Below are 15,594 nucleotides of genomic sequence, written 5' to 3'. Positions count from 1 at the left end.
AACGAGACGGACTGCCCGATTAGACCCGAAGCACATAAGTTTATATCGCCGAAGTGCCGAGCGATTTTGGCAGGTATTATCTTGATAGGTTTTGGACGTGACATATTCGCCATCGTTTATAAGAAATCGGTGTATATGAGTGCCATACAAGGATCATATTTTTGAATGGTTTATTTCTTATAGTCATGTTTAATTATAATAAGCGAAATGATGTAAATTAATTTTGTCAATTATAAAAAAATATTTTTAAATATTTAAATTGTTTTAAATCATGATAATTAAAAGAACAAACAAGCAATATTTATTTATTTAATGAATTAAATAAGCTTAAGCTTACAAAAACATGATTTGATGAATTTTATTATTACTTAAGTTATTACCAAAAACATAACAACATATAACTTGTTACCAAAAACAAAATTTCAGCTCAATAAGAAGTAAGTAAAATTTGTCTTGCAATAAATAATTACCGGTGAAATATATAAAATCTTGTAAAAATGTATAAAAGCGTGGTTCATCGAAATACTTTATTCCATAAGTGATTGGTGGATATCGCTCCGAACTCGCAATATCACCTTTCATAAACACTTCGACCTCGATTCGATCACCAAATACACACAGGGAGCACTACAAAATAGCAATTCTTTGTTATCACAAGTCTGCTCATAATACTCGGTCAGTAGAAACCGACCGAACAGACTAAGGCGTCCTTTGCGCGTTTTGAATGACATAGTCGTCAGAATAACCATTGCGAACGCACCCTTTGTTGAGAAAATACAACATATAAAACTGATTCATCGCCAGGATGGACCCCCAATGGTTATGTCGAGCAAACTCTTTCGACGATTCGAAAACGCTTCATTGTGAAGTTTACTTGAATAAAATTGATTTGATTTGATTTGAAACAGTGAACTCCACTTCACCTACCACGGTCTGAGCCGAGGTGACACCGTCAGGACAGATAAGGCTCAAATTTTAAAATGCTAGTTGCTAGTGGAGCTACTTGCCCTCGCGACCGCTGATGCTGACGCGGCCAGTAAGGCAGATGTCAGTAAATACTAAGTCGACGCTTTTAATAAATTGTCATGCATTTAACAAATTACTTATAATATTCTTTCAATCTCTCCGTCATCTATTAACATAATTTTTTTAAATAATAAAGTTTGAAGTCTTAAATATTTATTTTATTAATTAAATAGCGCATGTCACTTGTACAGTGGCAAATTTTATATTTTATAATCATTTTAGTTTATTTTATCATATATTTCTAAGTTCTTTTAGAAATAGTTTTGTCAGTGCTAACTACGAGATGCTATTTTAATTTATGCTATTAAAATTAATTACCCGAAAAAATAAAATTGTTAATGTGCCGCAAAACCGCTTTAACTCTTGAGGACAATGCACTTTTTTTTTGACAGCTAGGGGTCCTGCAAGTTTCCATTGCTTAGGGGTACATGTCAGTCACTTCCGTGGTGTACCCTGGCCAACGGGGCCGGCCGGCCGTGGGGCTGCTCCTAGTACGTCTCGGGTTCAGCAGGGCGGACCATGTGAGTGGCCTAGTTGGATAGGAGGGAGTGGGAGGGCTCGCTACTCAAGCCTCGGTTCTCTTGTCAGCAACGGAGCCAACCATCTTATCCGCCGCAGGGCGTCAGCGACATGGAGGATTAGGAGCCTTACGGCGGCTGCCGCTGGTGGGGCCACGGTTGCATGCCAGTGCAGTTGTAGTGTTTGCAAAAATAAGAAAGCAATGACCGTGATATGTAAAAATGCTATTTTTTTCTTAACGGAATTGTAATTCTAATTTTATTTAAAGTATAATTTAAAGAATATGTGGAAAGAATTTGATAAAATCCACATTTTATTAATAAATAAATATCAACTTATAATTTATCATCTCAATACATTTTCGAAACAACATAATTTCTGAATGACGCATTTCCGACGTGACGCTGCAACGAATTGATAAATTGATAAAGTACTCCGTCTAGTATTCAATTGCTATCATTTGAATGTTTCCTTCGTTAAATTGATGAAAATGAATCGCTTCTTTGAATATAAAGCTCATTGTATTGATACAATTATTTTGAAAATCGTCTAGTATGGAATGGAAGTATTACCACGCTAAGAAGTTGTTTGTTAAAAACGATATATGTCGCAATAAAATGTATTAATTATTCAATTTTTTTTTATAATTAATAATGAATCTGTATTGGTCAAAAATCGTATTGATTAATTAAGTTCTTCTTTCTTATTTATTATAAAGGTTTTCGTCAAAATGTTATTTTTAGATAAAATAGATATAACATTTCAAAGACCACGCCCCCATCCTGGAGGTGGTCACGAGGACCACTAAAACCGACCAGTGTATCTTATGCGGGCGGTTCAATTTAAAGATGTTTAAGCAAACAACAACAAGCAAATACAATCACGACGTCTCGATATACGATCCACCCACGGGCAAAACTGTAAGTGGTGAAAATAGAAAGCGAAAACGACTATTATTTTTACGTGAGTGTTTATTTTTTTCCAAAAAGTATTCTGTGATGGCTCGGTGAAATCTTAAGTGAAAATTGCGGGCATAAACCAGGGCATGCATTTCTCTATATTTGGTGGTATGGTTTTGTGCAACCCCGTCAGGATGGGTACCACCCACTCATCATATAGTCTACCGCCAAACAATAATACTTAGTATTGTTGTGTTTCGATTTGAAGAGTTAGTCAGTTTAACTCCAGGCACAAGGAACATAACATTTTTGGTTCACGTTCCTTGGTTTGTGGCGCATTGGCGATCTAAGGATCAATGAGAATATTTAACAGCTCTAATGTCTGTAGGTGGTGATGACCACTTACCAACAGATGGCCAATTTGCCCGCCCACCTGAATATGCAGTAAAATAAAATACTATTTCAAAATATAGTGAGAACCTACATGTATCGAAAGAAAAATCTTCCACATGTGTAAGGATACACATGTGGAAGATATGCTGGGAAAATAATTTTGATCAGTAAATTATGCCACTTCTTAACTTGTGGATTTATTATTGAAGCGATCAGAAGGGAAGATATATCTTCGTGTCTCAGTTACTTTTCCAGGATCTTTTCTTAGAAATTTAAATAGATAACTTAAGTTAATTTAAATATAGGCCCTTGGAGTAGTAGTGCAAAAAACTTCATCAAATATATAATACCTCGTCTTATTGCCTCATTATTATTGACAGGATTATTGGTTCGTTTTTTGCCCGTTTTTATCGGAATTGCGATTCAACGGGGAAATGCTGCTAGCATTCTTGCCACCATTCCACGCGGTCAAGATTTATACAGTAATTATTTTTAATTTATATTTGTATATATTTAAGGACTTAATGTTAATAATGTCGTATTGTTACATATAACAACACGTTTCTCTTCATTTGAAAATAACTTAAAAACATGAATTATTTAATGTGCCATGCAAGGTGGCGCATTAGCTGTTAAGGAGTTATACGAGTATATTTCTAACAGTGCAATTTATGGGCGAAGTTGACCACTAACTACAAGTAATAATTAGCGAGTAAACTGATCTTTGCAACCTTCTTAGTAAAAAGAATAGACTGTTGTCGTCTGTAGATACTCATTGTGTATTTTAGTTGTTTAACACAGTATATACAGGCCTATCACCAGTGGCGTAGCTAGGTGGGCAAGGGCCCCGGTGCATAGAAAATCATTGGGCCCTCACCCCCCCTTTCCACTCCATCTTTAACTTTATATTGCCCTTCAAAATTATAACTAGGAATAAGAATAGGATACAGGATACAGCGAGTTGAACTTATCATTAGTAGGCTAAATCCATACATCATCTCTATTCAAAGCTTAGGTTAGAGGGCCCCCTGAGCTCCGGGGTCCTGGTGCACTGCACCACCTGGCCCTACGATAGCTACGCCACTGCCTATTACATTCTGTCGCGGGATACTCTATCTCGGTAGTAGTCCCTACCGCACCGTTGTTAATAATAATCAGTGAGCGCGTATATATGATAAATGACATCATTAGTACATGTGTCCCATTAAAAAGTAATTATAATTTAAATAAAACTAATTTTTATAATATTTTTATTTATTGAAAATATTTTTTTTTTTCACAAAGTTTAAAACAATGAAGTAACTTATTAAAATATACACCATTATATTGTTGTTGATGTTTCACGCTGTTGTTGCATGTTGATGTTTAGCAATACTAGCTACTTATGTATTCATTGATGTTATAAATAATTTGCCCTTTAGGACATTTACCAATAATATTCTTTAACATTTATGTTCTTGGAACGAATTCTACATCCACATTGGTCAATCTTAGTTGCACTTGGTCTTTTTTGTATTTCAAACCCCCTTTAAAAATGTTTGTATTCACAGTGAAGTTTCGCAACAAATATACTAAACCTGTCTTAGCTTGTAGCTGTGCATATCTCATTCCAACGCAAATTCGATTTCCTTTTCCAAATGGCTGGAAGGTAATGTCTAACATATTTTTAAGGTTTTCTCGAGAAAACCTCTCTGGATTAAAAACTTCTGGATCCGGGTGATATTTCGGATCATGATGCAGCTCGTATATTGGCGTGAAAATTCTCGTTCCCTTATCGATCTTAATATTACCAACAGGAAGTACTGTATCTTCTGTACAAAGCCTGGACAGAAATCCGATAGGTGGATGAATTCGCATAGCTTCAGACATAACCATATCAAGGTAAGTCATACTGGCGATTCCGTCAAATGTCAATTTGCTATCACTAGTTTCAAATGCTTCGTCAATTTCTTCATGTAAGCGTTTTTGTATTTCTGGGTTTCTACCTAACTCTACCAATGTTGCAAACATCGCAAACGCTGTTGGCTCGACACCGGCTATGAAAAAGAAAAATGCTTGAGCTGCGAGAAGTTCATCGGTGGGCTCCAATTTGAAACCTGTTGCAGGATCTTTTAATGTTCCTTTACTTTGTATTGACACACACATATCTGCAAAGTCATGTTTCTTAACGTTCTCACGTTCACGTTGACGAACTACTTGCTTAATTGCACTAATAAAGAAGTGTTCAAATTCTTTGAATAATTTTATATTTAATATTTTAAACAGATTTGAACTCAGGTTAGAAATAGTAAATTTCATATTTCGGATAAAAGTTGGTTCAAATGCTTTTTGCGCTACTGCTAAGAAAGGAGACTTAAATATGGACTCTGTTGTCACACCAAATACAGCAGCACCGATGGCCGCACTGCAAAATGTTGAGAGATTATTAAATGTATCGCCTTTCATTGAATTTGGATTATCTTTTAAATAACTGATATAATCTTGTGCACTTTTTTCCATTATATAAAACATGCTTTTTAATTTGGTTGAAGTAAATAAAGGTGTCAAGCTCTGTCTGACCAGCTGCCACTTTTTTCCATTCAGGAATAGAATGTTATTTGCCAAAATATCTTCTTTGTTGGGTTCGAATCCTCTGTGACTGAAGGCGTTGAAGTTTGTTGCCAACACATGTTGTACATTTACTGGATCTCGAACATAAAGCGCCGGCGTTAGAAAAGAGCCTACTCCAACGGCGGGTTCGTTAGGATATTGCTTGTAAATATCGTGCCATATTTGAAATAAAGGTCCATCTTTCGTCAGGAAGTCCCAAAATACTCCAAGTACTTTATTCTTCGTGTAGAATTTAACACCACGCTTTTTCCAATATCTCTCATTGGATTCACCGTTCCAATAGATGAAACTAAAAATTATGATAGTTACACTAAGTATGATCAGGAGAAACATTGATATAGGGAAATATTGTATCGCTCTTGAGTCGAATCACATTGAATGAATGATAAACTTCCTAAGTGTTATTGCATTTAAATAGATTATGTCATTATTTTGTTTTTCTAGTGTCACGTGTAAAGTAGCTTTGTTGCACAAATATACATTTCTAGCAAAATCTGGCAGACGTTCTGTATGTATATGTTTATTTACTTGACAACTACTAACGAATTACTATCTGTATTTTGTGACAGATGAGAAAGGTCTAATGTCAGCTTACTTTTTTTTAAACCAAGTTTAAACAAATAATGAAATATTATTCGTTCCCAAATATTTGTAGGGCTTTGTGCAACCTTGTCTGTGTAGGTACCGTTAAATTACATTCATCAGATTCTATCATTTCTAATTTCAGGTGTACTAGAAAATTGTTTATTTTTTTTTTATTATTTATCCTCATTTACATATATTAAAACTTATTTCAGCGAACAAAGTCGTAGATAACACCAAGTTATAAAGTATAATGTAATCACATCGGATGTGATTATCATTACCAAGGTTGATGTCCGTCTGTATCATGACTTTAATTGCCATAAGTACAAACTGAGTTTAAGTGCTGCTAATACGCATAAGTTTATTACGATCTAACAAATAGCAATGGAAACAAATACAAATTTGGATTTTTTTTAAACATATTTTTGATCGGTAGTTTCACCTAAATCCCACTTTCTTGGAATATAACTCATATGATCTCTAAAGATCTACACATCTCATATAATTTACCGTGTATCCAAAATTACGCAGTTGAGAAATAATTATGAAAAATATATTATTTGATGCAGCCGCAAGCAGTTGTCTATCTAGCACTCGCACACATTTTATAGTGTTTTTTCTATAGAAACAAAATAAGACTTTAACAATTATAACGAGCATATGTCGTTTGCCGTATTAATATAATGTATAAATATATTATTTATAAGATAGATAAACATCTATCTTGCACTTTTTCACGCCCAAGCACCGAATTTAATAAAATTTGGTATGACGCAAGCTTGACCTCAAATTATACTGGGAGTGCATGTCAGTCGCCCCCTCGTGGGCAACGGGGCCGGCTTGAGCTTGCTCGTCGGCAACGGGGCCGGCTTGAGCTTGTTCGTCGGCCACGGCTAAGACTGGCGCGGAGGGATGCCGCGGGGTCGCTCTTGGTATTTCTCCGACCAGCGGAGTGGACTGTGTGAGCGGTCTCGTTGGCAAGAAGGGGGAGGCTCGTTATGAGCGTCGGAGGTGTGGTCGTAAACTGGTGGTCAGCGGCGGAGCCAGTCTGCATCAGTCCTTGGCGCCCGGCCTCCACAGTGGAACATCACTCGCTCTTTAAGCTGGATTTCTTTTTTCAATCTGGACGATGTTAATTGGTTAAGTGATTAGTGGCTGGTCAGGCGGTCTTGAACATTATTATAATGATTTTAGGGCATTTTTTTAATGTGTTAGTGTTTTTTAGTTACATGGAAGTTAAAAATTCCCCTTTTTTTTTAAGGAGGTTTAGAGCTTATTCCATCACGCTGTTCCAATACGGGATAATGGGACTTGTGGTAGATTTTAATGCAATACTAATATCCCTTCTAATTGAGACATCCGTAATTTCATACAATAACATTTAGAGATAATTAAATGCCCCTAAAGTTTTTGACAAAAATAGGGTGTCAGTATCTACTTGTACTTACGATGTTTTCCTTCACCGCTAAACATATAAGAACAAATTAATATGTGTTCAGTGGTGCTTGTCTGGGTTTGAACCTGCAAATGCCGGTTGAGATTCACGTGTTCCAGCCACTGTTCACCTCGGTCAACATTTATCAGTATTCTTTCTGATTAAGACGTATTTAATTAAATAAATGCAAGAAAAATCTTTTTAAACGAAAAATTATTTAAGCATTTAGTAAGAAAATGCACGCAATTCAGAACATGACTTTCATTATTACTTATATCTGTATATTATATCAGATGAATTTAATGATAACCATTCATTGATTGTATATTGCCAGTCATCATGACACTATTTTAACAATTTAATTAGTTAACAACCTACTCGATTTCAAGGTTAAATATAAGTATGATTTGTTTTGACAACAGTCTGCTATCGGTCCGTTTATCTTAAAATAATCTTTATCCATCGACAAAGGCTTCGTCCGGATCTCATCATCTTCTTCAGGTCTGCCACGTTCGCAGGAAATCCAAGCATTTTATTACACCAGGTGTCGCTCCAGGCTTCGCTTGCGTTTTAGTTGTTGTTCGTCGGTGACAGGCATAATTATGTGTGTGTTTGATAAGACCTGAAGCTAGTGGCATAAAAAGAGCAAACGAAATAAAAAATGCAACCAAATTGAGACGTCCAAATTTTTTTGAAATCGGTTGACAGTTACTATAGTCTTGTATAAAATATTTTTATATATACTATCACTTATAATATTTTTGTATTTCTAGAAAATTCGTTCATATATTTCTCAATATAAAACGTTTCATTTGTGTCTAGAATATCTCCAAGATCGTCATTCTACTAATTGCCATTTAAAAAACTTGCGTAATGCTTTCCAAATAGAATTACCACCTAATACTTAATAAGTGGGTCTTATGAGTGGACAGTATTATTCAGGTACTTAGAAAGACATTAAATACTTCTTGGTAATTAGTTTTAAAGTATCTCGCATGATCATTATAGCAAGTTAGAGTAAGCAATTAATAAATATTTTTAAAATTGAATTTGGTTTTGGTTGTTAAGGAAACCGTTACAATTAATTTATTAATTAATAGTTACTGGCACAAATTCTCCATCCACACGTTTGTAAGACAGTCTTAGGATCACTTGGTATCTTATTCCTTATTTTGAAATGTTTGTCTTAATATGGGCTTATTTAAAAAAAATACTGATTCTACTCCTTTCCAAAAAGGCTGGTATATCTCAAATTGTTTGTCTAAGATAATTTTGGATATTTAGCGGCCCGGTCTGTCTACGCACGGGTGTATTTTTTTGTAAAGAAAATTAGAAGTAGGTATGTATCTCAAGAAAATATTTTGTAGGTATATTTATATTATAAATTTGTAATAGATAAAAAATAGTTATTATGAGTGTACATTAGACAATAGACCCAAGCTATTACGAACTTTTTGTTGGTGTTATTAAAACATACAATTTCCAGGTACTTTGTTTTGATATATTTTCTAAAGTTTAGCTTTCGTTACCCAACGTCGTTTTCGTTAGCCAAAAAACAGTTTTTTTTTAAAAAAACACCAAAAAAATATTTACATATACGAGTAAATGCACATTTTTTCTCCCTTTCGCTCATTCTGTTAGTGAAAACGAAGAGAATCTAAATTCATTGAGCATTTAAGAAGAAGTCAGTGAAGGTACAGACAGAAGCAGAAAATGTTTTGTTTAATACTACTTATAGATATAAATTATAGATAACGATAATACTATTTATTGTTTAAATTTATTATTAGTCTGTTCTCTAGGAATTCACTCAGCAATTCAATCAGAGCAAACATTTTAATTCCTTTCAAATTTTGCAGAGTTTTATATTCCGTGAATATAATTTAAAAATATCTGACTTTATGGAAGAGACTTATGACTTTTACGCAGAATATAAAAAGATACCAGAATATAAAAAGTTACCATTTTATATTTCTAATTTAACATAAAATCACGTGTCTCTTTGAGCATTTCTAATGAAACATTATTTAATTGCTTATCACTCGTGAATGATTTGCAATCTCTATTAATATAAACATGTTTTTTGGGTGAGTCATCGTGACATTTATTTTATCAGGTCAAGACACTAACAATATGAACTGTATTGATAACAGATTGAATAAGATTCAATAAATGTCGTAGTAATATTTATGTCAAATATGTATAAAATTTGACAATCCTATGATACTGAATTGTAATTGTTGAATGTAGGGTTCTGTCCTGCCTATTCTAGAAAGGTACCACTTGTCACATATTTTGTTTCCACACAGCAACATTTAGTATTGTTGTGATTTCGTTTGAAGTACGATTGAGTGATAGGCACAATAACATCTTAGTTTCCAATGTTGGTGGTGCATTGGCTATGCAAGGGGTACTTAATATTTCTCAATGGAAAAGTCATAGATGTATCATGTCCAAACAATACTGTAGCACCTCTGAGCCAAGTAAATTCTGTAAATAAAAGTCTAAAAATAAAAAAGTCTGTAAATTCCAATCGCAGTAGATTGCACACATACACTTGTGCACTAAAATATCCCCAGTGTAGTATATTCGTGGCCGAAATCAATTATAAAGTATCTCATATAAGATTCAAAATGCTTTCCAGAAAGTACATGAATACTATCCAGGTATTTGCTTTTAGTTTTTTTCTTTGGAAGTGGCGTAAGAAAGGCACGGAGATTCTTACAATTCCAAAGTATATCAACGGAGTTTGCCACTAGTCATTAGTAATCAGGTGATCCATTTTCAGTCTGTCTACATTAGGTATAGCTAAAAAAAACAATTGTTACCTCAAAATCAATAATGTCGAACAATCTCTATTGAAATTGAAATGTTTTTTAAACAGGAAAACGATGAACACCCCACAATACAATTGCTGAAGGGAACGTATAAATCAAATCGAAAACGCAATTTAAGAGAACACGACTATACAATATTATAATTATCAAATTTAATAAGTGTCACTTATCTTCAAAGCCTTTGATTTGAATTCCATTAATTCATACCATGTACCGATTGTGTGTTGTGTTAAATATACTGTTAATTTTTTTGGAAAGTAAGTATGGGATTAAAATCCTACTAATTGCTTTCAGGTTAGTTCGTGTTTTGTGTTAGTATTGCTCCCTTTTTTATATAATGATATTTCTATAGATATAATAGATCCACGAGTCAGTAACGTCCAGACTCATATTTAGCATATTTTCTAAAATTTGAAAGTATCTTTCCGATGTTTTACGTCATTACTGACCATAAGACAAATTAAACCTGTCCTTGGTTTAAATTGAACTGTTTCGTTTGGTTTAATCAGATTAAAAAAAGACTTTCTATTCAATGATGAGTACAGGGAAATATGAATTATAAAAATAAATCCATCCAGAAAACTAAATCACATATAAAGCCTACTAACGTATATTACAAATTAAGAGATTGAGTCGAATTGGTGACTATAGTGAAGACCACTATATCGTCAAAACCCATTAAGGAATATTTGATTGAACAATATAATCTATAGTGAACTTTTTATCTATATTTTCAGTATCAAAAAGTCAATATATAATAGTTAACCGAAAAGCTAACAACTTAAACCAATGTGATCAAAATAATGCTCTGGTGGAGCAGTTCTTTAACATCATATTCACAGAGTTCCATCGAACTCCACCAGTTTGTGTGTGCGTGCAGATGTGCATAGAGAGCCCTACGTATTGCTATCCAAATGGTTGTTTAAAAAATTTGAATAGAAGAAAAGCGGAAAACTCTAGCACTACTGCTCATCCCGTTAACCGCATACAGTACGATGGTCACAATCCGACGAAATCTTTTATGTTTCTAGTAGATAGTGATAAAGATCTCATTGATAATATATTTAATGGACCTAGAACAAATTCCCATCCAGGTTTGTTATTTTAATGTTACTTGCGTTGGTCTATCAGTAAATTTAAATCACATGTAAAAAAGCACTGATTTATAACGCTTACTACTCAGTAAACTACTGTAGGTAAAATAGTGAAGTTAGTATCCATTGGTTTTAATAAATAAATATATTTTTTATGAGTTTATTTAATTGTATTTAATAAACATGTCTCTGTGCTTCGATTGGGGAAAAAAAGAAACTACTGAGTTCCATTCTGTAGAATCGCTTTACGAAACCATTAGTTTTATGTTTTATTTAACGACTCAAAGTGTTTATATGAGTCTACTGATAAAGAATATTTTGTTTTATAATTCTTTGTTAATATTACAATTTATATTATTTTCAAAAAACATTTAATTTTTTTTAGAAAAAAGAGAAAAACCTGCATCACACGAACTAATATTCAGTCCAAATCCATTTAGAGAACTGGTGTTTAAATACAGGAAAGTACCAAAATTAGAAATGAGGTATAATCTGCGTGAGAAAGTAAAAAATTCAAGATCAGACAAGATTAAATCAAATAAACTAGATATGTCAAGGACAAGATGGTCGATGAACAAGCAGTTATATGGTGGAAAACAATTGTTAAATAAAATACGCCTTTACAAAAAAGATGCTGATGCCAGTCGAACATTCTTCGCGTCAATGTTTCCAGAAATTGAAGCGTTGTCTACTCAACAAAAGTCTGTAGCCAAACGAGAAGACAGTAGTGGTTTTAATGTAGACGCTTTATATATTTATAAGACAGATGCTAATTTTTCTGTAGAAAAACTTATAGACGATATAATCATTAATAGTTTAGATGATAACAATGTTAATATGAAAATTAATAAAAGAATGCACTTTGACGACAAAGTGATAACAACAACAGAAACTTCTGGAGATATAGTTGATGGAACTTTTACTGAAACTACTGTAACGGATAATGTTTATGAAACTACAACAATTGATGAGATTATAATGAGCTCAACACAACCAGATAGAAATATAATTAATCATATACCACATATAAATCTAACAACAAATAATAGAACATATCTAGAAGAGATAGCAACAATGTCAGAGGAAATAGAGAAAAACAATAATATAACTATTGATATCATAAATCGTTTAACTGAAGGAAGCATCCTTATAAATAAAACCAAGAATACTAATTATGTAGTTGTTCCAAAAACTGATTTTGATCCAAAAACATCAAAAGAAAGTCAAATATCAAAATTTACTACTGAATCTAATAAATATAATGTAATAAGTATTGATAACGTAGTCACTAAAAGATCGTTAGCTCCAGTTTTAAAAAATAAGTTTAATCAGAAAAGTAGGCAAAGAATTACACGTAAACTAAATCAGAAAATCAATTAATTAGAATTTATCGTGCAGTTCAGATTTATGTTCTTATTTTATTATAATATTACAGAGCTATTTATGATTCAAATGTGAAATAGTAAAAGCAAGCATTCTGCCAATTCAGTTTTGAGAATTTTGGGGTTCAATGTCAAATGGTTAACTCTTTTAGAGACATTGAATTGCTCTGTTTGTTTGTCTTGTTTTGTCCATAATTTATTTCTACTACTCCTAATTTATGTTTAAGGTAATGAAGGACAATTTTCTAATTATATGCATTTTTATTTCTACTTAGTCGTTTCTGAATTAATTTACTTTTGTTAACGATATAATAGAACATGAATTTTCAGTTACCCAACTCGATTACAAATTCAAATAAAGCTTCATTATTTGATTTGTAATACGAATATGAAGTTCCTGAAATTGACTCGTTTAATTACTAATCTGAATTTGTTTAAGGACTCGTCAGTTCCATGAATTATGCAATTCATATTTGAAACATTGAAATTAAAAAAAAATAATGCCAGTGTATAATTACTTCATTCAATCCTCTAAATCCTGCACTGATTGACTGCACATGGATATAATTCAGGTCTCTGAGATTGTTAAAAAAATGTGTCATATTTTAAAGCAAAATTATCACATCATACTGACATTGAGTCTTAAGTAACAATAACTTTGTAATTGGTGTTGTAATTACTGGATTCGTTATTATTGACTAGGAAAAATGGAAGTATTGTTTATCATCATTCTTAGAGTAAGCTTATGTATAAGTAGATATTGATAATTTTGCATTTACTTTAGTGAATAGATAAATATTTTGAATATTGGATTTTATTTCACGTAACTGAGATAATATTATATGCCCCGATAATTATGTTATGTGTTTTAGTCCATTCTTATGCATATGGTGGATATTCTCTTTAATATTGTACAAAAATCTAATTTAGTTTTGGATTGGTTGTATGTTTTATAAAACAACCGTTGTAAAGCCGCGTGGTGCAATAAACTCATTTTCTGTAACAAAAGGTCTTTAGTACATGTATAAATGATTTAAAACAAAGCCTTTTGTTTCGTACACAATTGTCTTGTATTTTCGTCAAATTACAACGAGTAAATTGTGAATTAGGATATTTATGAGTGGAGAAAACAATTTAAATGAAAACATTATATTTCGGTCTGTGATCTGCGGGCAGACCAACGAAACAGACATATGGAAGGATCAGCTATAGAGTACTAACTACTAGATATAATATTATAAATCTAATTTTATCATCTACTAACAAGCATTTTTTTTAAGTTTTTACGAAGAATTTGATGATAATTTTTCACAAAGATTAGGTAAATTATCAATATATGTATGTTGATAAACAATAGCGTTAAATGTTTAAAGTAAACAATAAATATATACACTTTGTTATTCGAACCGACGGATAACTCATCGGTTTTAATATTATAAATGCAAAAGTATCTCCGTCTGTCTGTTATCCTTTCACGGCTTAAGCACTGAATCAAATTTGAAGAAATGAAGCAAGCTTAAACCCAAGGAAGGACACAGTCTCCTTTTTTCACAATTTGAGTGGGATACAAGTATTTACAAGTATTTTCATCACAAACTTAATTTCAAGCGAGTTCAGCTAGTTTAATATTGAAAGACGCGAACTAAACTTATATCAGTGGTGATCAAGTGTGCTATAAGCTCAAAAATTTGGCGTAATTTGCCCACACGCGATACAAATATTAACATTTCATGCTTAATTTAATTGAAATAATGTTGAGTTTTCGAGACGGATATATGTATGCGTGTGTGTTTCATTTGATTCGTTATTTTAAGAACAATTATTAATTACATTAATTCCATTAAAAAAATACTAATGATAACGAGAAAAATAAAATAATGATTACATTTTATTTAGCTTTTTTTATGTGCAGTAACTGGGTGGAGATTGGATTTTTGTTTTTAATTGTAAGAGTAAAAAAAATAATTTATAAATGTAACTGTTCTTTTCATAAGAAATGGTTGATGGCTATCTTGTACCTGGAAAAGTTAGTCCTGATTTTTGGTCTAGACAGGTGACAGGCAGACGTCTAAGATAAATTTTATTAGCAGATTTACGACTACACGAGAATTGAACGAGTCATTTCCGTTACGGATTATTTACGTGTGAGATTTATTGAAATAGTTTTTTATTAACACCTTTCTAATTTTTATATTTTGATTGTCTAAATTTTGACATATTTTGAAATCTCATTACCGGGACAACACAAGTCCATTTTATGTTTCTTAAGAAGAATACATTCACACGTACGAATACGCACACGCACCAATAAACACTTACTTACATCATACAGACATATGTGTATGTGATGGTGACCACGTGGTGTGTTGGTGATTTCGGCCACGTCGTCCATATGATGCTATAATGCCGGTGTTATAGTGTGTTTGCGTATTTCCTTACTCTCATGGTCCGATAATTTTAATGAAGCTAACTTGACAATGAATCGTTTTGAAAATGTCAATATTTTACTCTACCATCCTTTTGGAAAGTAGTCTCAAGCGAGAAGAAATGGTAAGAAATTCGCGTAGTTGCTCTTTTAAAATATACCAGATTTTCAATTGTTATTCTCGACAAGTCCTCCATTAAGCATCTCAGCTTATGGAAATTTCTCTTAGTGCGTTTCTGTTTCCCGTTTTGTTAATACGCCAGAAGTGCTCTCCCTTTAATAATAATTATTAATTATTGGCGTAGTCAAGAAAAAACGCGTCGTTACGCTACATATTTTCTTTTGACTTTATATTCGCTTTTGTTGCTCACTATAATGTTCCGCGTGCT

General features: G+C 32.8%; 1 protein-coding gene across 1 annotated transcript; it reads right to left on the bottom strand.

Moving 5' to 3' along the window:
* Positions 1–4,090: 4,090 nt before the first annotated feature.
* LOC125073695 (cytochrome P450 6k1-like) lies at positions 4,091–5,821 on the bottom strand. Its single transcript, XM_047684668.1, has one exon. The coding sequence runs from the start codon at positions 5,778–5,780 to the stop codon at positions 4,287–4,289; it is 1,494 nt and encodes a 497-aa protein (XP_047540624.1). The 5' UTR covers positions 5,781–5,821; the 3' UTR covers positions 4,091–4,286.
* Positions 5,822–15,594: the final 9,773 nt, after the last annotated feature.

Source organism: Vanessa atalanta, chromosome 2 (assembly GCF_905147765.1).
Source record: "Vanessa atalanta chromosome 2, ilVanAtal1.2, whole genome shotgun sequence".
In the NCBI taxonomy this organism is placed as follows: domain Eukaryota; kingdom Metazoa; phylum Arthropoda; class Insecta; order Lepidoptera; family Nymphalidae; genus Vanessa; species Vanessa atalanta.
Note: the sequence above shows the minus strand (reverse complement) of the source record. Positions and strands in the feature narration are given on the sequence as shown.

What these genes read in the sequence shown, in the direction of transcription:
- LOC125073695 (XM_047684668.1), bottom strand. Translation starts at nt 5,780, where the DNA reads ATGTTTCTCCTGATCATACTTAGTGTAACTATCATAATTTTTAGTTTC.